The 24,766-nt window shown below is 44.5% G+C and overlaps 1 protein-coding gene across 2 annotated transcripts in view; it reads right to left on the reverse strand.

Moving 5' to 3' along the window:
• Nucleotides 1-24,766, reverse strand: part of Chn2 (chimerin 2) — a 261,200-nt gene that overhangs the window by 111,830 nt on the left and 124,604 nt on the right. For both annotated transcript variants that reach the window (XM_051152338.1, XM_051152337.1), the window contains exon 2: nt 9,515-9,553. In XM_051152338.1, the coding sequence (XP_051008295.1) occupies nt 9,515-9,553 (39 nt within the window). The remainder of the gene's footprint in view (nt 1-9,514; nt 9,554-24,766) is intronic.

A 24,766-nucleotide genomic window follows, 5' to 3' on the forward strand; every position in this document is an offset into this window, starting at 1 on the left:
AGTAATTCAGTTATACTACAAATAGATGGTCTTTTAAAACCTCAGAGATCTGTAGAATATGGCATTTTAAAAGTCTTATTAATCTGAGAATTTTTTTGACAATAAGACATGTGAGCTCCTGGCAGCACCACCTTTCGACTTCCAAGAAGATGATGAGCATCAAGAAATTCTCCTTTAGACGATGGCTTCATTGTGCCAAGAGAGCCACTGGACAAAAACTGTCCTTGCTTCTACTGCAGACAGAATATTGGACAAAGTAGATGCAGAAAAGTTGCCTGCCGTGATTTGCGAAGATAAAGTAGGCAAATCCTTCATAATACCTGCTTTTCAGTAAAGTCTATCAGATATTCTGAGCCAGAGGCTGAAGATGATGCTCTGATGTTATAGAGATATCTTGGGTGGCTGTCCAGGTAGCTAGCAGTATCTTTCATTTCTATTGTTTTGGAAGCTGCTTGCTCTGCACTTCCTGTTTATTCAGATAATGTTTATTCTTCTCAGGTTCCGATGGTGTTGAAGACTAAGTAGTTACAATCTCATAATTAAACTTAGTTGTTAGCTGGGCGGTGGTGGTGCACACGTTTAATCCCAGCACTAGGGAGGCAGAGGCAGGCGGATCACTGTGAGTTCGAGGCCAGCCTGGTCTACAAAGTGACTCCAGGACAGCCAAGGCTACACAGAGAAACCCTGTCTCGAAAAACTAAAACAAAAAAACTTAGTTGCTTAGGATTTAAGAAGATATTTTAAGTCTAAAATGGTTTTTTGATTGCTAATGCCAAGTTTTGATACAAAATGATTCAGGTAGACTCTGGACTCATTCAAGATAGGATAGATTGTTAAATGCTTTGTCCAAGGTTGCCAAATACGAATGGACTAGAAGTTATGAATGCATGTTTTTACCAGATAGTACATAGTTTGTTCATGTTAGAGAAAATGTCTTTTATTTAGAAAAAAAAGGGGAAATTTCAAGGTATGTGATTCCAATATGATCCCTGAGACTGTGAACTGTAAAAACCTGTCTTTGTTTGGTTTGAGCCCTAACATACACCTTTAATCCAAGAGCTAGCTGTATGCAGGATTTAATAAAGTTAGCCATAGGTCAAGAGGTAGAGCAAGAGACCAGCTGACAGGGATTAAAGAGTAGGAGGGATTCTGAGTTGAGGGGTATTTAACATAGCCTTTAAAAGTAGAAGGAGTCTTGGGTGATTTAGCTCTTAGCTCTTGGGATTTTAGCTTAAGCTCTTTAGCTCTTTTGTCTTTGCGTCTTAGCTCTCTAGCTCTTTAGTTCTTCACATTCTTGGCTTTTGGCTTTTTGGGCTTTGAGCCAGCAAGCCTTTTCTTCCTGGGAGGTCAGCTGAGCTAGTGAGCTTTTTGGGTCTTTCCATTGGGACATGAACTCAGTAGGAGGTTCAGCTGGGTACTTTCTCTGCCTCTCTGAGTTAGCAAATTTTTCATCCAGGCATCTGGTTCCTGAGATTTTATTGGTAAAATAGAACAATCTGGGATTTTCAACTAAAACAACAATCCACCATGATCAAGTAGTGTGCTGCCTAATTCTATGACAAATTGTCACAGGCTAGAGCAACAGTTCTCAACCCGTGGGTTATGGGCCTTTGGGGATATCATATCAGATATCCTGCATATCAGATATTTATGATATAATTAGTAACAGTAGCAAAATTACAATTATGAGGTAGCAACAAAACAATTTTATGGTTGAGGTCACCACAATGAGAAACTGTATTAAGGGTCACAGAATTCAGAAGGAAGAGTGCGAACTATTGGACTAGAGTCACTTGAGAGGAGGAAACCCTGATTGAGAAAATGCCTTCATAAGATCAGGCTATAGGCAAGCCTGTAGAACCTTTTCCTAATTATTGATTGATGGCAGGGGGAGGAGGTAGCCTATTGTTGTTGCGGCCTCCCCTGGGCTGGTGGTCCTGGTCCTATAAGGAAGTAGGCTAAACAAGCCATGGGGAGCAAGCCAGTACGCAGTGCTCCTCCACGGACTCTGCATCAGCCCCTGCCTCCAGGTTCCTGTCTTGACTTCCTTCAGAGATGGGCTATGGATGTAGAGGCATAAGCAAAATAAAACCTTTTCTTCCCAAATTGCTTTTGGTTATGGTGTTTCATCAGAGCAACAATAACCTCAAAGACAGGAGGATTTACCCAAGGGATGCAGGGAGGATTCAACATACATAGGTAAGTGTAACCCACTATATAAACATACTGAAAGACAAAAACCACATGATCATGTCATTAGACATGCATTAGATTTCTGCATTAAATGCAGAAAAAAAGAAGCCCCTGGCAAAATCCAACATCCTTTCATGATAAAAGTCCCAGAGAAATCAGGGATACAAGAGACATACCTCAACATTATAAAGGCAGTTCACAGCAAGCCCACAGCCATATCAACCTAAATGAGGAGAAACTCAAAGCTATTCCACTAAAATAAGGAACACGATAAGGTTGTCCACTCTTTCCATACCTATTCAATATAGTACTTGATATCGTAGCAGGAGCAATAAAACAACTTGAAAAGATCAAAGAAAAGGAGACCAGGCAGGGACCACTGGGAAGCAGAGAGGTGAGAAGACAGTGTTTTATTTGCACATGGAGGGGGTTGGGAAAGTGTGCAGGATGATAGAATGAGAGGGGGAGGACCCTGAATGGTGAGAGGCTGAGATGTCACTGGTAGAACCAACGGATGCACGCAATGGTGCACTTCTGCACAGTGCCTGATGTCAGCAGCCCAGATCCCATAATCTCGCCCTCTGGGACACTTGGCACTCTGGCCTGTAGAAATGCATGATCACCAGCCACACACCTGGGAAAAGAAGCTCCAGGGGTAGTTTCAAAGAGGACCAGGGAAAGGCTTCTGCGCTCAACTAAGGCGGGGAGCCACCTCTCCTCCTGGCCCTCACAGCAGACATCATGAACTGGTGGTCCTTTTCTCAGCCAGGAGGACTGCACTCTCCTAGGGCTTGCTCTATGCTCACTGAAGGGACGCCATCATACTACTTGGGTCAGGTGTCTGTCTGTCTCTCCAGATGATGACAAGATGGCCACTGCAATGGGAACCAAGTCAAAGCCAGGCAGCTTCTATCTTAGCTTTCAGTAAGAGCCTGCCCATCACTGGAAGGGTTAGCTAACACAAACACCCATGGGAATAATTCCCCAAGGCACATTTAAGATAAATGAAACATGTCGCAAAGTCTGAAAGTATCACCTCCTGATTTAACCTAACAAACATATTTCCCAAGCAAAATGCAATGATGAATGATGCTTTTAAGGTCCTCCTGATCAGAGAGGGGACATGGAAGGATCTGCTTCTACAGCAATGCCCCATGCATTCTGTAGGGCTCCCTAGTCAGGGGCCTTTTCCAGCAAAGGAGAGAATTCTTCCATTGGTTCCACCGGTTCGGCAGGGGTGGAGGTCACTGAGAAATGTGGAGGTAAAGAAAGGATGCCCAGCTTCCCTTGAAATCTAAGGCCCGAGAAAGATCGTGTTTTATTCTTTAGTAACAACGCTTGACTCAACCTTGTCAACACAATGAGAAGCCACCATGTTTCTTTGGCTGATATGGGGAAACTCAAGCCTGGGTGGTGCTGGATCCACTGGAACTTATCAGTTCCTAGGATGGTGGTAGTCCTCCAGGAGGGGCTCTGCAGTCCATCCCCTTTTAATGCTAGAGCTGCATTTAGCCAATGGGCAAGAAATGAGCAGTACCACTCTGGCCATTGCGGTGTCTCCTCCTTTTACACAGAAAACTTCTCAGGTATGAGCAGCAGGTTATTGGTGCTGTCCATAACTTCCTAGTCCCTGCCTCACCTCCAGCTACCATGTGAAGGCTTTGCCCTACTAACAAAATGTTTTCTTAAAATTTACTGCTTGGCTAAGGGCACTGTGACAATCCAAAGTTAAGGTTTTTGGGGCTCCAAAGAAGGGAACCAGGTATCTTTGTACATAAGCAGGACCTATGGGGTTTGACAAATTACAGACATGTTACTTTTATGACTCACAGACTGAGGTAAGATCTAAGAGTAACTGACATCATATTCCTGTCAGGGGATTTTTCTGTAGCAGTTCTACAGGCCAAGGGGGTGCCAGGTGGCAAGCTCCTCATTTAAAAAAGTAGTGCAAGCTCTGAGTGTTTGACCTTCCACTGGAGGAAGGCTCCTGCGAGAGCTGTCAGCCCAGCATCGTTGGCTCCCTGTTTGGCTTTTGATCTCTTGCAAAAGAAAACCCCATAATATTCCCATGATGGTTGGCTTTTGCATCTGTCAGCTCCAGGCCCACATTTCACACAGTTCAGACTTAAGGTTCAAATGTGGTTTCCTTATTATTATTATTTTTGAGACAGGGTTTTCTCTGTGCAGCCTTGGCTGTCCTGGACTCGCTTTGTAGACCAGGCTGGCCTCAAACTCACAGAATCCGCCTGCTTCTGCTTCCCTAGTGCTGGGATTACAGGTGTATACCACTACCACCCAGCTATTTTTTAAGTGTATTCAAAAGTGGCAATTCTTTGAGGCCATTAGCTCCAATACTTTTCCAGTGACTTTGCCCATGGTTTGGAGGTTGGCCTTAGCAGATGAGCTATGGATATATGGTGTTTAGGAATCAGATTTTCTCACGGACACAGCTAAACAAGTGATAGCATTTGTCTCTAAGAGAACAACAAAGACTTCCAATCCCTCAGAGAAGTGGAGAGAGCAGAAATTTAGGGCCACGGTGTGACACTGGGGATCCTCCAGCTAAGTCCTGGTCGTAGATGACATCCTTGTGCTCCCATAGCTCTTAGTACATTCTCTGACTTAAGATAGAGCCTTACTATATACACTTACTATACACTTACTATGCCCCCAACACCTGTCCACTTCTTCCCCCTTCCAGTGTTTCTCTACAATTTCTGATCATGTTGTGGTTTTTTTTTTTTTTTTTTTTTTAACAGGATTAATGCTGATCAATCAGAAATTACCAACATAGATCAAGTCAGGGCTAAGAAAGTGAGGCCAACAAGGGCTAGAATCTAATTCTGATGCTTTGCTTGAAGCATTAAGAAAGGGATGGTCTCTTTGCCTGCTATTTCTCAATGTCATACCAATACCTTTGGTGATATTGGGTCCATCTGGAAATGACATGGGATGAACATGCTAAAATCCAGACATAGAAAAGTGGAGCCAAAAGAAAGGCGGGGGAGTGGAAATGGTCATACCCAAAGCCGGTGTCTCTGGTCTTTTTAAAGTCAGTCTATGTGACCAACTGGAATACTCTTGTTAACTTGCAACCTAAGAGTGTTGCAATTAGAAGTAAAACAAAAAACAAAGTTCTTAAAGTTAATATTCACGAGTAGACTAAGTTTTTGTAAAGAATGGCATCAAAACTGCCCTGATGCTTTGTAACAATATCAAATGTGCAAATGCAAACACTAGTCACTGAAAACAAAGATAATTTTTAAATTTTTCTTTCTTTTCTTTTGCAAATTATGGGCTTATATCTTATCCCTCACTAGAAGGTGAATGTGGGCCACATTATCTTTGTTGTTGAGTTTTAGTATTTATCATTAGAAATACCAGATGATAATGCTAGAAGTCTGATGGTTCAGTGAGAGTCTGATAACTAGATATGAGGTGTTTCACAGGAGGACCAACACCTACCACAAAGAATTCCTAAATCTACAATGACCAAGAGCCTCTCTTCTTAGTGATATTCTGTAGGGCTTTGATCAACATGACTTTGGTGTCCTGTGTATCATATGCCCTTTGTTTTTGTAAATCCATTCATTTACGGTCTCTCAATAACAACTGCCTTTTAGTCTGATAGAATAAAGAACTCTGTTTATACCACTAAATTTGTATTAAATAGCTCAAAGCATCACTCTGTCAAGTTGGGTTTTTATGATTCTAGATCCAAATGTAAAATTTCAATCTAATAGACTATGGTAAAATTGATATCGTGGACATGTAATTAGCAATGCTCTCCCTAGCTTCCTTAGGATATAAAAGTGCTCTTAAGAAATAAAGTGGGTGGCCCAAGGTCACTTAGAAAAAAAGGAGATGCATTTGAGCCAATGTTGTGTATCTCAGTCAAGCTCCCAGTAGTGGTATTTGCTCAACAAATATTTATTGGGTTGTTAATGCACGAAAGGCAGCGTGCAATGCCCAGGAAGGCAAGGAGAGCCCAACATCTCTTCCTAGAGATATTTTGTTGATTTACTGTCAGAGTACTTCACACTCCATTAGGAAACAAACAAACAAAAACACCCAATTACTAAGTCATTAGCACTGCCTTTTAGAATCGAAGATGGGAAAGCAGAGGCCTAGATTGGAAAGGGCCCTTAGAGACCCACACAGCCCCTAACTTCACAGATGGGAGACCAGACTCGTGTAATAAAGAATGAGATGGCCCTGCATGTGCTTGCACAGAGCGATGAGGGCGCTGTATCTGTGAGGAGGACTAACAGGGCCAAGGGCAATGAAATCCATTAGACAAAACAAAGTGGCAAAGGCCTCCAGTACCCAGCATGTTTTAAATTTTTTAAATACAAGAGGCACGTGTCTTATAAGATGACAGAAAGTACACGTCAGGAAGGGGATGTGGGCTGCACTATGAGGCAGGGGCTGGTTTGTGTATTGTGGGAAATTCTTACTATCAGATTAACATATGGGTTATGTGTATGGTGTGTGTGCATGCACATGTGTTTGCATACACAGAGAGAGAGAGAGAAGGCAGAGGTTAATATCAAGTTTTTTCCTTGATCATTCTATGGAACCCTGCTGGCAAGGTTGAAGTCTGACGTTTCCGAATAGTCTCTGAACTTGGTCTATATAGGTGGACTCCCTTTCTCTGCAGGGTTCTCCCTTCACCTGATCCGGGAAACCCCAGATCTTATAAGGAGTATCACATAGCCCTCAGGGAAGATTACAGGACCAGCCCTCTCCTGATAGAAACTGTTCAGTAAGCACCTGGGAATGCCTGGAAGTACTCCCACCTTATGCTAAGGAGATCCCAACTTTCTGCAAATGGGGGTTCTTCCCCCAACCACAGAATAATTAAGTACTGTGGTCTCCTTCTTGTGATAGGAAGCCATGCTACTGCATGTAAATGAGGTACTATTCCACTCTATGTAGATTAAATATCCTGGCACCTCTAGCCTCAGTGAATCAGACACATTTACTCGCATACCCCTCTCCATTTACCCGAGGTTTATAAAGAAATGTTGGCTGGCTTGCGTTCTGGTGCTCCTGCCATTCCTCCACCATGACTGTCTGAAGCTCCATTTATTCTGGGGAAGAATCACCACTGTACACCCAGGGCTTGACTGCTGGTCAAGGCAGTCAAGGCAGCAATGGCGGAGCTGCTTTGGCAGCCACTGAAGCCTGCTCCATCACCGCTAGTTGGGTGCTGACTGCTAGTGAGGCACCCACAAGGCCCATGTCTCATTGGGCCTACCTTCTGGCTCGTTTTTGGGTATGCTGGTTTCAGGTACCCACCTACATCCTCTGCCTTGGCTCAGCGCAGTAGCTTAATGAAGAGCCGTAACAATTTTGGCATCATCAGGATTGTGAAGCTCTTAAGTCTCCACTGCCGTCTTGATACCAGCAATTTCATTCTAAAAGAGCTAAACTGTAATACTCCATGGAGTAAACTCTTTCCACACCCTGGCCTCGCACACAGAACTCACCCTAAAGCACGGTAGCCATTCCTGAGAGAGGAGCTGGACCTTTGACCTCAAAGTCTCTCTGTTCTCCTTCGGAAGCCAAGAAGCGGCTGGACTGACCTGCCCGCTGCAGAACCCAGGCTACCTGCTGGACGCTGAATGACAATCGTTCTATTGCTTCTTTTTTTTGAGACAGAGCTTCATAAGTGAGCCTGAGCTCACTGATTAGGCATGACCGATTAGACAGGAGGCCCCAGGAATGCTCCTGTCTCCACCTTGGGGCTAGGATAAGAGGCAGTGCAACAGTCCATAGGTACTGAGGTTCTGAAGCCAAGTTCTTATGCCTGAGAAGCAAGCAGTAAACTGGCTGTGGTATCTCCTCAGTCCCACTAATATTCAATTTTATGCACCTCTATGTTGTTGTTATAACAAATATGTGTATACGTATGTATGTATAAAATACATACAACCGCTGATCATTTTATGACAGGAGTGTATGCTGAGAAATGTTTGTTAGGTGATGTGTGCTTGTGAAAACTTCAGAATATACATACATGAACCTAGATAGTACAGTGTAGCAAGCACATGTGCTATATGGACCATGCAGATGGTATAGGATGTCCCAGGCCCCGCCCATTTTTGGCGGAGGTGCCATTATGTGAAAGATGATCACAGTGATAAGCAGATAAACATATACATGGAAAAACTGAGGCTTTAATTTTTGAGACAAGGTCTCATTATGTAGACCTGGCTGTTTTAGAACTCACTACTGTGTAAGTAAGACTGGCCTTGAACTCATAGAAGCCCACCTGTCTCTACCTCCAGAGTCCTGAGACTACAGGTATAGGCACTGGGCTCAGTCTGTATTTCTAAACAAGTAGAAAAGAAGTCTTGAGTACTTGCAGGCTGAGTTGGCTTGCCTCTGGACACCTGGACTTTACTTCTGAATGTCACCCACCCCTTTCAGAGAAGCCTCTGCTCTTGTTAAGCTGTGGTTTCCTTATAGACAAGGCAGAGACGACAGGAGTGCCAATCTATCAGGGATGCAGTGGGAACCTGAGAGCTATCAGCTCAAACCCGGGGAGGGGCAGGTCCTCAGTGAACAATTGCAGCAATGGCAGCTTCAGCAGTGACAGCAGCACTTATGACTGGCATCTAGCAGTGAGCCTGAAGGAACACCTCCCTCGGCCACGGTGGGCTCCATCCCACCACAGTCCATCCTTCTAACAGAGAATTCGGGGCTGGACACATGATGCCAACAAGAGAGAAAGAGAGCTTGAGGTAATGGCCATCACCTGCCTTCATGACAGGAGCTGCCAGGTGGTAGCTGATGCTCAGACATGATCTATGCTTCTACAGAGTCACCTCGAGTGGGCAGACAGTCTGTGTGTTCATTTTTCAGCAGTTCATGTCAAATGCTATTATAGCCCTGGGGTGATGAGCAAAGAGCATAATTCATGGAAGTCAATACATTCGCCCTTGCTGCCCAAATGCGTGCTCGCATGCGCACGCGCGCGCACACACACACACACACACACACACACACACTATAAATAAATACATACATACATACATACATAAAATGTGGCCCCTAGTCTGAAAGTCAGAAGGTTCCCCCTCCATTTTGGAGCATTCCTAAAATGGGTCACACAGGTCAGTGGCTGTTGGAGCTTTTGGTCAGGGACAAGTGCAGAGTTTACCCTTCATTACAGGTATCTCTGCTCAATGAAAAGAAGATACGGGGGGGGGCATTGCTTATGGGATTGTTCATGTGTACTGCACCCCCAGCAAGGATCTTTCAAGAAAGCAGGCAGTTAAAGACTTGCAGAGAACTTTGCATCATCGGTACTTACAGTATGATTTCCATATTGGAGGTTGGTATTCCTCAGCATCTAGAAGGAAGAGAGAGATCACATCAGATTGCATGTCAACCTGCCAGCCCATGTCTTCCTGGGAGGAGGAGAAGGAGGAGAAGGGACAGCCTGTCAGCTGAACTCACATGCAACCCCAGGGGCCTCTCTACTCATGAAAAGAATGGGTCCAGGCATAAGGGCTGAACGTGTGTGGGTAACTTGTGGATCCAACAACCACTTCTATGACAGAATACCCTGCCTAATAGTTTTCAGAGTCCAGTAAATTAAATGAAAAAGAACATAAAGGTAGTTAACTTGATTGTCCTCTCTAGTAATCCTTTCCAAATATATTTACTCAACTGGGCATAATAAACACAGTCTATCTCATAGTTCCTAGCCAGATCTTTAGTCCATTAATAAAGAGGGCAGGTGCAAAGTAGCAGGTGTGCAATAGTAGACGTGGAAAGTCGTGCAGCCAAAGCCACGACACTCCGAAAGCCCTGAGCCTGACAGAGGAGACATTGATAATGCTATTGGGATTGTATTAGCTCCCTGAATTAACTCCAGCATGGGATTTAAGACTATTTCCAGGAGAAGCACAGCAATTGCGAGTGACAGATGAAACATTACAGGAGAGGGGGGAGTTGCTCTTCAGCACCCTCAAAAACAGGCAAGGGAAAGCAATGGCTGCTCCTTTAGCTCCTGGCCCCGTGTGACAGCTGAGCCGACTCTTCCTTATAGTGTCCTGTGCGCTCACAGCTATGAACCTAAGAAAGTCTATGCCAGCCTAGACAGCCAGGGGAGGAGAGTTTGGCTCAGTATAAGTATGGCTCAGAAGGAAGCTTGAAATCTGTAATTTGGTAACTTTAGGTAAACAAGGCCTGCTGTGTGCTCCCCAATTCCAGCCTCAGCCACCCTGTTCTGTCCTTATCCTTAGGTTTCTGTCCTGTTAGGACTTCCCTAATTTTGGAAGGATACTATCTAAGAAAGTTTTTCTCTCTGAGGAAAAAAAAATATGTGTTATTTATTGATCAATCAATACCAACTCCAAAATAATAAACTTTTCACTCAACTCCTAGTCAGTTACACTAATTCAGCTTAAATTAATTGATTTTACAATGAATATTTTGTTCCTTTGGCCCATCACCTTACAGGGCTCAAAGGTCACTGTGTACACTTTAGCAACGGGTACATAAGAACACAGTGTACTGCTGACTTGTGACAAGACAAACACTGGCATTCACTCTTTAAATTCATGTTTATTTATTTTACGTGTATGAATGTTTTGCTTGCATGTATGTATGTGCATCACATGTGCACCTGGTATCCACAGAGATCAGAACAGGGTGTCAAGCCTCCTGTTATGGATGGTTGTGAGCCATCATCTGCACACTGAGAATTGAACCCAGGACCTCTTCAAGAGTAACCAGTGCTCTACACCTATGAGTCATCCCCCTAGCCCGCGGACATTAACATTTAATACTTGTGGCAAATAAGACAACAATGTCTCATAATAATATACTATTAACCTAAATAGCTGCTTCATTTCATCCTATTTGCACCATAAATTAATGCTAAACATCAGCACAGATGCTTATAAAACACCTTTAAAATCAAATAAACCAACATGCCAATCTTTTTTCTTATAAAGATTTATTTATTTATTATGCATACAATGCTCTGCCTGCATGTATACCTTTCCGCTATAAGAGGGCACCAGATTTCATTATAGATGGTTATGAGCCACCATGTGGTTGCTGGGAATTGAACTCAGGCCCTTTGAAAGAACCATCCAGTGCTCTTAACCTCTGAGCCACCTCTCCAGCCTCTACAATATTCTTAAACCATCCTTCACATGTTTCTTCACTTGAAAAGCCAGGTCCTGTATGCTCAGATGTAGACAACTCCTCCAAAAATATTCTTCAAAGACAAATAAAAATCAACACAAGCAAGTACACACACATATCGAAGCCTGTCCACATACAGAGTAACACATATACACATAGCTATTATGTAGAAATTAAGAAATACTATCTAAGACATTATATGTAGGGAGAAAGACTATCTATCTGTAACATTTTATTATTTCATGTAAGATTATTTTGTGACGTAAGCACAATCCCCCCCCACACACACATACACACGCTAGATGTGGTCAAGATTGTTCAGTACCTAAGTACTGCTTTCTGTGGCTTGAAGAGAGGTTCTGAGGCACAGGAAGTAGCCCCTCGTGTGCAGACAGTCCTGAGCATGGCTTAGATCTGCCAGGATGTTCTCATGTCCGTGTAAATTGGACAGCCTCGCTATCCACAGACAGGCTCATCCTGAGGACAAGCTAACGTGGCATTTCATCAGGTACAGCGGTCGCGTTCACTTTCACGCAGGCTGCCCTACTTGCTCTGGAAACACTTTTCCTTTGCACTTGCTTCCTGTTGTTCAACACAGCTCAGAGATGAAGAAAGCTTCCCAAAGAAACTGAGGATCTCAACAACCCTGGCCGCAACCTGCTGACATCTTAGTCCTGCCTGTGGGTTAGACTCCACTGTGGCCGGCAGGGCCCTGCTCTGTCTGGAGCCTGCGCCCTCTGACTGCACTGCAATCGTTTTCCCATCCCACATCTCACCCCGCCACACCAGCCTCTGTGTTCTTAGAACAAAACGGCTCTCCGAGTTTGCGCCTTTGCTCTGTGCACTGTCTTGCTAAAATGCTCTCTAATAGGTCTCAGCACAGCTCGTTTGCCCCATCATGTGGGGCGCAGCCCAAATGTCACCTCCTACGGGACTTGACCTTAACCCAGTCCCTCTCATATCACACAGCTTGATTTTCCTCATAACTTCTATTACAGTAGCGATTGCTTATTGATTGCTTTTTTATGACTGGGTCTCACCCCACTGTTTGTCAGACTCCATTAAAGCAGGAGCTGTGTTGCACTCACTCCCTTGGCATAGGCAGCCCTTAGAAAGGTGCCTGGCTTATACCAGGCCCTCAGAAACAAACCAGAGAAGCACTAGTGGGACAGTGATGGGCACAGCTGCCTCCTCAAAACCTAAAATAAAAACATGTTAAATAAATGAAGACATTTATGAGGCTGAGAGGGGTGACATAGGCCTTTAATCCCAGCACGCAGGAAGCAGAGGCAGCTGAGGGTTATTTAAGAGTTCCAGGCTGGCCTGCTCTATATAGTGAGACAACTACCTAAAAAAAAATTGTGTGTGTGTGTGTGTGTGTGTGTGTGTGTGTGTGTGTGTGAGATGAACGAACTCTCAGGGTGCAAGGCCATTTTCCGACAAGCACTTCTGAGTGGCATGAAACACACAGATCGTCTCTGCCTCCTACACTGAGCCCTAGGGTTTCACTGGACCTCACTTAGATAGTGACTACATGATGCTCCCAGGAGCGGGGGGGGGGGGGGGGGGGGGACAGAGAGAGAGAGAGAGAGACAGAGACACCGCTGTGATCTGCATAAAGTCCCCTGATGCTGCGGTGGCGGGCTGCTATTACTGTGTCACTGTGATGTCACCCTGTCCCGATTCTTCCCAAGGTGGCTCACTGCTATTGTCTTCCACTCTCTCCACTGCAGCCATTGACTGTCTCCATTTTGTCAGACCTGAAGCCTGTAATTAAGTCCCAGGGCTGTTGGCATGGAATTTTTTTCTTTCATATAAAAGAATTCAAATTGAGAGGCCATTTGTCATGCTTCAGTGGAGCGACTGTAATTACCTTGGCCTTCGAGACTTGTCCCACAAACTCCTATAGTACACTGCTCAGAGGCCATGGTCAGGGGACAAGCACATGATACTACGTCATAACAAATCCTTGGTCACCTCTAACACCACCTCACTAACAGGAAAGCTCTTTGCTCCGACTGCACCCGACATGTCTCCGTGATCGAACTCACTCTTTGACGACGGGCCTCACTCCTAAATCAGATGACACTTTTACTTTTTTCTCCAGTAAGTTCTCAGAAATCTCATGAAGCTGTTCGAGTAGCCGCAGATGACCCTGAACTGCTGGTCTTCTTGCTACTGTTGGATTACAGACATTCGGTGTTGGGGATCGAACCCGTGACCTCCTGTAAGCTATCTAATACGCATTTTAACAACTTAGTTACATCTTTAGTCCCACTTTCCCTTTACCACTTGGAGTAGGCCTTCAAGGTCATTTAGTTTTCCTCTGTTACTTGGAAAATGGGTGAAATGAGACACAGAAATATTAAATGGCTTCCTTGAGGTTATAAAACAAGTTAGAGGCAGACATGGGCACTGGTGTTCGGGACCTGGATGTATCTGCCCCTCACTGTGAGCTGTCAGGCTGCTTACCTAACCTTTTGGAGACTCAGCTCTTTAACCTACCAAAAGAGCATAAGAATCTCCCCCCAACAAAAAGCATTATGACAATAGAAGGGTTTGTGTGTATAAAAGATTAGTCTCTAAAGAGAACGCAAGTATGATTTAAGTCAGTATAGCCGGAGAAGAGACTGAGACACACAAAGAAAGGGTAGGATAAAAAAGACGATATTCCAACCTTACAGAGTTTTGAGTGACTATTCAGGCAGCAAACTGTCCCTGCCTTTTTTTTTTTTTTTTTTTCACTTTGGAAGCTGCTGACCTGCACTTCTGGCTTACTGAGGTAATTAATTTTATTCCTTCTTAAGTCTCTCTGATGGGGCTGAAGATCAGATAGTTTAGTTTCACAATTAAGCTTAGTTGTTTAGGGGTTAAGAGGTTCCTAGGTCTAGATAGATGTTTTAAGTTGATAGAGATGAGATATGAGAGATTTTGATTTACATTTGGAATTTTAGACTCACCAAGACAGGAAAGATGTTTTCTTTAAGGCTGCCAAATACAAATAGCCAAAACACTATGAATGTAACATTAATGTAATTCTTGACTTTTTGTAGTTCTTCTTGCTGTATGTAGTTTATTTTATATGTGTGTAATAATATAAATGTATACATAAAAATTTAAAATTTTAAGAAGAAGAAAAAATATGCTTACCAAAAGACACAAAAGAAAAAAAAAAAAAAAAAAAAAAAGTAAAAGGGCCAGGGGGTTCAGTGGATAGTGAAGGATGGACATGTGATACATTATGAGAACAAACTAAGATGCTTTCTTTGACTTTAAAGTAAATTCTATGCTTAATGCTATCATTATCTTTAATGACAGGAAAATATCCCTGCATGTTTACTAATAAAATTACAAAGCAATCAATTAATCAATTTATTGTTAAGGAGAGGATGTTTTTCTCCTTCTCAGATACCATCTGGTCTGTAGCCTAGACTCTCAGAACTCATAACAGTTTTCCTGCCTTAGACTCCCAAGTACTGAGATTACAGACATAAGTTATCACCTCTTGGTCTAGTATGTGTGTGTGTGTGTGTGTGTGTGTACTACATGTATGCTCATATGGGTACACATGCATGAGGATGTATATATGAGCATGTACTGTGGAGAAAGAGGCCATCTTTCAGTGTATTTCTTTGATGACATATGCCTTGGTTTTGAAATGGTTTCTCACTGGTCTGGAGCGAACCAAGCAGGTACAGTTGCCCTGCCTCTGTCTGACTCCCCAGTGCCGGGACTGTAAAAGTAGGTTGCCATGTGTGGCTTCTTGAAAATGTGAGTTTTAGGAATCAAACTCAGATTCTCTTGCTTGTTGACTGAGCTATCACTCAAGGAATAAACAAACAAACAAATAAACAAGGAAACAAATTCATATCCCTAGAAACACAAAAAGCCATTAGACCGTGTATTGAATAGCTAATCCTACCTTTTCTCTGGTTGCTTACCTGAATCTTTCAATTGTCTGTTTATGTTTATATTGCTTATATAAAAAATGCAAAGGAGTGGGAAAAAATTAGAACGAGTGCGAGGCTTTTCATTGTTATTTTTGTTTTTAACACACTGCCTAAACGAAGCATCACCTTGAAGAGAAGCCGCTATAACAAAACTAAGAGAAACAGCTCTTATTAACAGGGACAGCACTGGTGCTGACGTAGGAAGAACAGAGGGTGACAGAAGGACAGCACAGAGCCAAGCCTACCACTCCAGCGCAGCTTTCAAAAACAAAAACAAACAAAAACCTATGACATAAGCACAAATCAACCATTGCAGGCAGGCTGGGGAGCAGCTATCTTTTCTCATTCACAAGGGATAAAAGTGGAAAAAATTATATGGATGCTTATAAAATGATCCAAAACAGGTAATAAGACCAAATGAAATCATCTCTAAAGATTCTGAATAATATTGTGGGGAAGAGAGGGGGAGAAAGGGGATAAGAGGGAAAGGGGGAGGGGAGGAGAGAAATGGAGAACAGGAAGGGAGAAGGGGAGGGGAGAGGAGAGGGGAAGGGAGAGGAGAGGAGAGGGGAGGGGAAAGGAGGGGAGGGGAGAGGAGAGGGGAAGGGAGAGGAGAGGGGAGGGGAGAGGAAGGGAGGGGAGGGGAGAGGAAGGGAGGGGAGGGGAGAGAAAGGGAGGGCAGGGGAGGGGAGGGGAGGGCAGGGCAGGGGAGGGCAGAGCAGGGCACAGCAGGAGAGGGGAGGGGAGGGGAGAGGAAGGGGGGGAGGGGAGGGGAGGGGAGGGGAGAGGAAGGGAGAGAAGAGGAGGAAATGGGCCAAGGAGGCCAAAGGGTACAATTAGAACTTGAGAGTGACCTTAAAGAAGCCGTACCTGCTGAATACCTGGGCAGTGAAGAGATGGCACAGGCATCATGATCTTTGGGGAAGGCAAATTCTGGGATGATGCCAGAGAAAGCTGTTCAGTACGTGAAGCAGCCTGTGGTACAGTGAGGCCCTTAGCATGCACGGGAAGATGTCACACCTCTAGATGAAGTGAATGGCAAAAATAACCCTTCTACCGAGAGCTCTCTAAACTTAGAAGTAATGTGAACTCAGGCTGAAGACAGGAAATGGGATAATCTAAAAGTGTGTCATTTTAAAAGTCTCCTTCCTCCGGAAAACTGTGCCATTAATAGATCTGTGTGAATCTTTATAAGTTTTGCTCTGTGAATAGTTACAATTAAAGTATACAGAAATAGTCCCATACTATATATTAATATATAATTCTGCAGTTTGCTTTCTGAATTTTAATGTTTTTTCTTTTCTTTCTTTTTTTACTTTTTTTTTTGAGGCAAGGTCTCTTATAATCATTAGTCTTCTTCCCTCAGCTTCCTAAGTGCTGGGACAACACTTATGTGGTAGCACACCCAGTAGCTCTGGGTGCTGTTTCATAGGTAAGCATTGTGTGTGTGTGTGTGTGTGTGTGTGTGTGTGTGTGTGTGTGTGTGTGTATTTATTTCTGTACACATGTATATATGTTTCTTTTTGTTCATTTAACTAAAGCATGGTCTCGGTGTATGAGCTTCCTAAAATGTAAAACATTCATTTATGTACAATTTCTCAATAATAGGATTCAGGCTCCTGTTCACCCTTTGCCGATGAAAATAATATTTGACTCAACCTGTGTTGTATTTGGGACTCAGATGAATGAAAGACGTATATGCCTTTATTTCAAAAGTTTTTGTTTAAGTAGTTTACAGAAAAGTTTGTATTAACTGGAAACCTCAGAAATGTGTCCAAGAAAGCTGAGCCACCCACACACCCACAGGCTGGTATCAATCTGGATTTTATTCTGTGATGCCTCTAAGAGTGAACTATAAATTCACGGATAAGACTGTACTCGCAGATAACTTTATGGAGACCTAGGAAGCTCTTTTGGAAACATAGCTGTGATCTGATGGGAAAAACCATGAGCCCTGTGTCAGCTGCAGCTGGGAGGCTGTGCATCCCAAGACTCACAGCTCCAGAGAGAAGCCACTGTGTGGGAATAACCCAAGGAGCAAGCGTAAAGGAATTTGGGAACCGATTAATGAAGAAAAATGAAAGATGGCATGTGTTCTACTTGGGTAAGTGACAACCCAAGAGAAACTCCGTAAACATCTAGGCGAGCCAGTTTCCTTGCCTTGGCTCAGCGGAGGGTGACAAGAGCCATGGCAACACCCGTGCCAGGCTTTGGAAATGAAATGAATCAAAGATTCACTGGTTCAGAGAATGACCTAACAAGGAAGTTGGAGGAGACCTACCCAGGAGAATATTTCAAATAAACTTGTATATTTCCATCAGGGGAATTTTCTGGAAAATAGAGGAGGAGATTGGGAGGGGGGTCCCCCTCTGCCATTCCCTTTCTCACAGATGCCAGCCCTTTGCTGACACTTTTGATTTATGGCTGCACACATGTGCAAATGGGCTACAGTGAGCTTTTGCCAGGGAACTTGGGTTAGAAATAGGTTCTTCAGTCAGTCCTGGAGCAGGCACACAAGAGAAGGCAGTTCAGGATTTGTAGTGTGTTTAGCTTAATGGGCCCAAAGTGGGTTGGGATCCAAAGGAAAGAAAACAACAGCGGGGGGGGGGGGGGGGCGTGCTGCCTCCGAGTGCACTGCCCTGTGTATGCAACAGGACTGCTCATGCTCCTGAAAGTTTGAGGTGCACACAGGGCCACAGGGCAGCTGAGCCATGCTCTGGTCATACTGTAGAAGCCAAAATGGTGCCAGGCCTGATAAGTTGATGCAGAATGCTGGATGAGCAGCTGTCCAGAGATTCCTTGCTAACACTTCTCACCTGCACAGATTCTCTGCATTGTCCTGAGAAATGAGACCTTCTGTGTAGTCTCTTTGAAAATGTCCTGGCTAAGAAACTAGAGTAAGAAACAAAGGCATTGGTGTGCATCAGCTGTGGAGCACAGCAGGTGTATTTTTCAATTATGTCTTTTATTTTTTTGAGATTATAATATAATTACACAATTTTCCCTTTCCCTTTCCTCCCTCCAAACCTTCCCATGTGTCCCTCTTTGCTCTCTTTCAAATTCATGGTCTCTTTTATTAATTGTGGTTACATGTATAGATGTTTATATATACATATATATACACACATACATATATTTTTATATATTCCTAAATATAACCTGCTCAGTCTGTGTATAATGTTACTTAGATGTGTGTTTTCTGGGCTTACCATGTGGTATTGATACCCAGTTGAGGTGCTCTTCCTTGGGGGAGACTTGTCTCCTGCTGTCAGTATTCCTTAGTTGTCTGCAGTTCTTGTGTGAGCTGAGGCACCATGGGCTTTTCCCGTCATTCGTGTTAGCACGTCTATCCTTGAGGTGCTTGCTCAGCTGCTCATGTTTAGGTAGCAATGTTGTGAGACTTTATGGGTTTGGCTCTGGACATTCCTAGGAAACCCAAGCTCACTGAAAACTCCCTGATCCTCTAACTGTGACAACCTTTGCACCTCCTCTTTCACAATGTTCCCCGAGCCTCGAGTTGAGGGGTTATTCTGTAGATGTATCGGTTGGGCTTAAGCTCTGTAACTCTAAGTTTTGTTTGTTTATGGTTTTCTGCATTGGTCTTGGTCTCAGTGGGTTTAATGGAGTGAGCTCCACTGACACACTGAAAGTTAATGGGACAATTCCCTTTAAGTTGCTAGAATTATCTAGATCCTCAGGCTGGGTCTGAAGATAAACTATATAGAGATTGTCTAAAGATGATGAGATTACAAAGAGCCCTGAGCTGAAGTTGGTGGACACTAGAGGGCACTGGGGCCACACGGAGCTTTTCTCCTGGGCCACTGGTGCTGCACATCAAGGTTTGCTGAGAGTCTTCCATTCAGCAAGTGTTTACTGAATAAATTCCAGGGGCCCAGCTTTGGTTCCACCAGGAGGGAGGGTTCAGGAAGCTCAGGGTAAACTGCCTCTGGGTGTCCCTTCTTTTCTCTCATAGCTCAGCCACACTGGCCTTTCTTTGGGTCCTGGAACACATCAAGTTAATGCATGTGGTGTCTGCCTTCTGATGGCCATGTGACCAGCTCTCTGGACTCTGGCTCCTCTAGACACTCTGCCCAGACCATGCGCTGACTGTTTCTAGTTCCTCCTAGGGCTTTACTGTCCTGGGTCTATGTTGGTTGTGTACTTATGAGAATCTTTGTTTCCGTGTTATCCCCATACACTAGATGAGCAGCACAGTAAAAGCAAGGGCTTCATCTATCTCCTTCTCTGCTGTCTATATTACTTTTAGCCTACTGAGTCTCTTTTCATGAGTTTAGCCGAAGATGTCCCCTTCAGGTAGGTGGTCCAGTAGTTGGACAGGACCTGCCATGGGACAGTGTGAAGATGCTTCTTCTAGGAGACATGGATCTTGGGTATAGTGTGTGTGTCCAGGCTAGGAGGTCCCACACTGGGTCTAGCCCCCATTTGTCCCCTGACTTGGACACAAATGATACGATCTGGAATCCCCTGATAACTAGGGCTAGGACAGAGAAGGCACTCAGTCAAGTGCTGGCTTAATTAAAGACAGAAACTCATATTACACTTTCTGTCGTGGGACACAAAGGAGGAGGCAACTGGAGTAGTGAAAGAGTGTAAGGATGGCTAGAGTGGCATCTCCCAGCCTTTGAATGGTGGGTCTAGCCTGGGTCATTCTGTCCCCTCTCAGGCTTTGGCCAGTTACCTCTGACCTTGAGTAGCCCTGCCTAGGGCCCTGCAATAGCAGTCATAGAGGAGTATAATTTAAACACAAAGGTGAAGGTCCCAGAGACAAAGATGAACACAAGTAATTTCTGGTACTATAGTACACTGCACCTGCTGGAAGGGTCACTCCTAGACATGGAAGACAACAGCCACAAGGACTGCTTTGTGGACAAACAGGCTGCTGGCGCATGACAGACAGACCAAGGTATGACGGATAAGACACAAGAGCTGAACTGTACCAGCCTGCTGGTTAAGGCAGATGCTGGAATGGAGGGTGGGGCTCCAGAGTGGCTGAAGACCAACTTAGAGAAGTTAACATGGCTCAGGAAACCAGGAGTTAGAAGCAGAAGCTAAGAGCTTACCTTTGCACTGATGGGAGGGAAGAGGTAAGCAGAGAAGATACAGGGCCCCATGTGTTAGTCAAACAGATTATTCCAGTGCAGGTATGAAGCTGGGTTAGAGGGAGAGGAGGGGACTGAGGGACGGTGAGTGGCAGTGAGATCAGCCAATCATGAAGCTAGGCCATGTGAGCTGCAGCCATACCAATGGAAATGGAGGCAATGAAATTCGACAGATGTTGAGACAGCAGGATGAGTAGAGCTTGGGATGAAGTGGCCCTAAGCCGAGAATGGGAGCATGGTGTTAGCTTGTCAGAGGATGGAGAACTAACTGTCTCTGGCCTCGGCAGTAGTATGGAAGGGGATTTCTTTCCTATAACTGGGCAAACCATGGAAGAAAAAGGCTTGCCATGGCAGTGGCCCTCGATTTTCACTGTTGGAAAGAGGCAGCAATGGGACAGCCAAGCGAACACGTCTTGAGTGGCCCACAGCCCAGACAAGAGCCTGGGTCTGAGCTTCCATGAGAGGAAGCCACACAAGCATCCAGTGGCTGCAGACAGTGAAGTCCAGAGCATGGCAACACATGAATGCTCAGCGCAAGGCAGGAGGTCTCTGGAGAGCCTGGCAAGAACACACACATGGGAGGTGAAAGAAGAAAATGAGCAGAGAGCAACCAGAGGGCATAGAAGCCAGGGCAAGGCAAAAGGCAAAGCCTCTCAGAAGGGGAAGTGGTGAGAGGGGCAGAGGCTGCTCCAGAGAGATAAGCAAGACAGGGGGCCAGCACTGCAGCACCAGGAGGGTGTGGGAGGACTGGTGGTTTGTGATCTTGTGGTAGAAGCCACAGTGGGGTGAGATGAAGGGGAAATGGAAGAAAAAAAAAAAAAAAAAAAAAGAGCGCGTGAATAGGGGCTGTGACAGAGAAGCCATGACAATAAAGGGGGTAGAGGTGGGTTGCTACCCTCTTTACTCTTGCCAAACCACCCCTGTTCTCTCTTGCCCCTAGGGGCCTCTTCCCACCCAGTGGCTCCAGTCCTACAAAATGCAGACTTTCCCAGCCCCATGGCGCTACATTCCTGGTGGGTGATTTCTCTCTCTGCCATTACATGCTTTTTTTCCAAGCTATCTCTTCCGAGGTAACCTCCCAGCCTCCACTCCCTCTCTCTCTCTTTCTCCTTCCCCACTTCCCTCCAGCTTGCCTGCCTCCTTACACATTCCTTTCCCCCAAAGGAATGTCTTCTTGGCTTTTCTCCAGAGTTCTTCTGGGCGTTCATTTATTCATCTAACAAATATTTACCTAGAGCTTAATGGTCTAGTTGGCACAAAATATTACACTAGACATGGGTGCTGGTAGTAAGGCAAGATGCAGGCTACAGACACAGGAATCAACTTGGAGTTAAAATAGGTCTTCATTTCATCCATCCATCCATCCATCCATCCATCCATCTGTTCACTCAACAAGCACCAACTCTCTATTTGCTAAACCCAGCCTCTGCATACATGTGGATGTCATCATAACAGGATATAGGGCATGGTAAGACTGGACTTTTGGTGCTGTAGGGACGAAGAAGACAAAGAAATTCTTTTAGCCAGTTTATTCCTTGCTATTTTTTGTTGTTTGTTTTGGGTTTGTTTGTTTGGCTAGTTGGTTTGGCTTGGTTTGGTTTGGAGGAGGTTAGCTTCTGGCCATGATATACTAAATTCTCATAAAGGCAGTTCTTAAGTCACTTAAGTCATCCCCAATATTGTTGTTACTGACAGGCAAAGGGAGATTTTTTTTTTTTTACTCATATTCAGAGTCAAATGGCCCTGAAGGATGAAGATCAGAAAGAGGATGAAGGATCTTCCACCAAAAGTAGGAGCACATCTTTAATCCCAGCACTTGGGAGGCAGAGGCAGGTGGACTGCTGTGAGTTCGAAGCCAGCCTGGTTTACAGAATGAGTCCATGACAGCTGAGGCGACACAGAAAAACCCTGTCTCAAAAAAAAAAAAAAAAAATTTTTAGGTGCCTGGCATATTCCAGATTCTGGCGTAGACTTTTTATATTGTGCTATCTTAAATATTTATAATTTTTCTGAGTTATTTCTCCACCTACTCATGCATCCATACCCACCTGCCCATCCAAAGATGGAGCTATGACTGAGGCAGGCTGGTCAATACGCTTTAGATGTTCCCTCCGTTTAGAGCACGTGAAGCTGCGAGTGGTTATGTAGGCATTGTGGCAGGTAGAGTGAGGGGCGGGCAGCACAGCTCTCTGCAATAAATACTTTTATGTCCCAGAGAGGAGCAAAATGAACTTCAAAGAGGTTCAGCCATTTTCCCATGGCCATTTGGGCAGTGGAATGTGGAATTCCAAACTAGAGCTGCCTTGCCTATTGATTTCCCCCCTATGGCCTGGGTCTCCCAGAAGGCTCAGCTATGCAGAAGCAACTGTGCAATGTGCACGTCCTGCTCGCTTGCTGCAATCATACTACATGGCTTGAATGTTGGGGAAAATAGCACCGAAGTAGAAAAAATTGTGACATTATTCAATTTTCTGCCATCGTTTAGAACAAAAAGTGAAATTGTACTAAAATGGCCTTCCTCCCCCTCCCAACTTCCCTCATCTCCACCTTCTTTCCCCTCTCCCACACATCCTTGCTCCCCACATCTCTCCAGTTCTTCCTCAAGAGCCTTCCATGTCCCTGTAAGGTACCAAGTCCCCTGTATGCCTTTCCAGGCCTCATCCTCAGCACACCCTCAGCCTGCGCTAGGCCCAGCGCGTCATCTCACTACTGTACTAGCAGCAGATGACACTGAGTTAGCACAGCCATCCCTCACAATGGGCCACTCACATAAATTGGTGTAGTTAATATAATTGCAGTAATTCATACCAAGAACGAGCACACATCAGCAGCCACTCACTCACTGTGACCCAAGCTTGCCAGATCACACACTTTATCTCACAGGCTGCAAGTAGCACTGAGGACCTTGCACTGGCTTTTCCTCCACAGCTGCATCCTAGCTGGGGTCCCCAAGCTCTTGCTCCTAAACCCACAGGATCCTGGGAGACAGCATCGGGTGTCCTGTGCCTACTCCTCTCACAGTGTACTGAAGGATGCTCACACCCTCTCAGCCCCCTCCACCCCCTACAGTGGGCTTTGGCTTCTTCATCTGCCCTGAAGTGCCCTCCAGGTGGCATGCTCTACTTCCTACCCTGCTTTTTAAAAAATAATAATAATAATTTAATTCCACCGTGGTGGTCAGTCTTGGCAGCTTCCCTGGAGATGGATGGCCCAGGGTTTGCTATATGGCAAACACTCCTGGAAAAAATGCCTGAAAGATAAGACTATGTCTGCCTACAAAGAAGATTTGGGTAACTGAGGTCAGCAGAGGTTGGGTGACTTCGTTTTTATGATATAGCCTTTAATTTCATTTGAATTAAAAGGAATTGAAGGAGAAAAGCTGAAAGAACAAAAAGATGGGAAGGAGGGAGATAGAGAGGAGGGAAACTTTTACAAAGGTCGTTTACGATTACACTTGGTCCTTGCAATTGTGATTATATCTACATGATATTTATTAGCCTTCCATTAAATATATTTATTAAGTGGCCCCTGAAGGGGAGTAAAGCTATCATCAAATTAAGATAACTTCAAGTATATTGGTTATTTTGTAGAACATAATTGGGCTCAGAACAAAGTAAATGAGTAATCTAATGGTAATCTCTCTCTCTCTCTCTCTCTCTGCCTCTACCTCCCATCGCCCCCCCCCCCCGTGTGTGTGTGTGTGTGTGTGTGTGTGTGTGTGTGTGTGTGTGTAGGATAGAACCCAGGACCTGGTACATACTAGGCGAGCACTCTGACCACTGAACTCTATTCCAAGCCAGAAAAGCCTTCTAGAAAATCAAATGTAAGACAGTATCATCTTTTCTGAAATGATCTAAAACAGTGGACAGATACAATGCAGCTCTAGGCACTTTATTCTCTACTGATAGGCTGTCATTACACAACAGTGCTATTTTTCCACATGCAGCACCTCATTTAAATGCACAAGCTTGTGTGCAGGTATATATATATATCGCACTGTGTAGACAAGTGAGCTGGAGTGGCAAGGTGCACTCGGTTAGCCATGGAGCTGAGTAATAACACCAAGCTCTCTTAAAATCCTGCTGCTCACACTAGGCCCTTCACATCCATTCCATGCAAGCTCTCCTGAGCCTTAGGAAGTGGCAGCACTGTACGTTCCTTAGCATAGAACCCAAGGCCCAAAGGGGACTGCACGTTGTCCAAAGTCGGCCAGCTCAATTGTAGCCATCTGAACAATTACAGTCAACCCTATGTCATCAAATGGTCATCTTAGAAAGGCTGACCTATCATATTTTATCATGAGAATTAAGCACATTTTCTTCACAGTATGAAACC

The sequence above is a fragment of the Acomys russatus genome, chromosome 10, assembly GCF_903995435.1.
Source record: "Acomys russatus chromosome 10, mAcoRus1.1, whole genome shotgun sequence".
In the NCBI taxonomy this organism is placed as follows: Eukaryota; Metazoa; Chordata; class Mammalia; order Rodentia; family Muridae; genus Acomys; species Acomys russatus.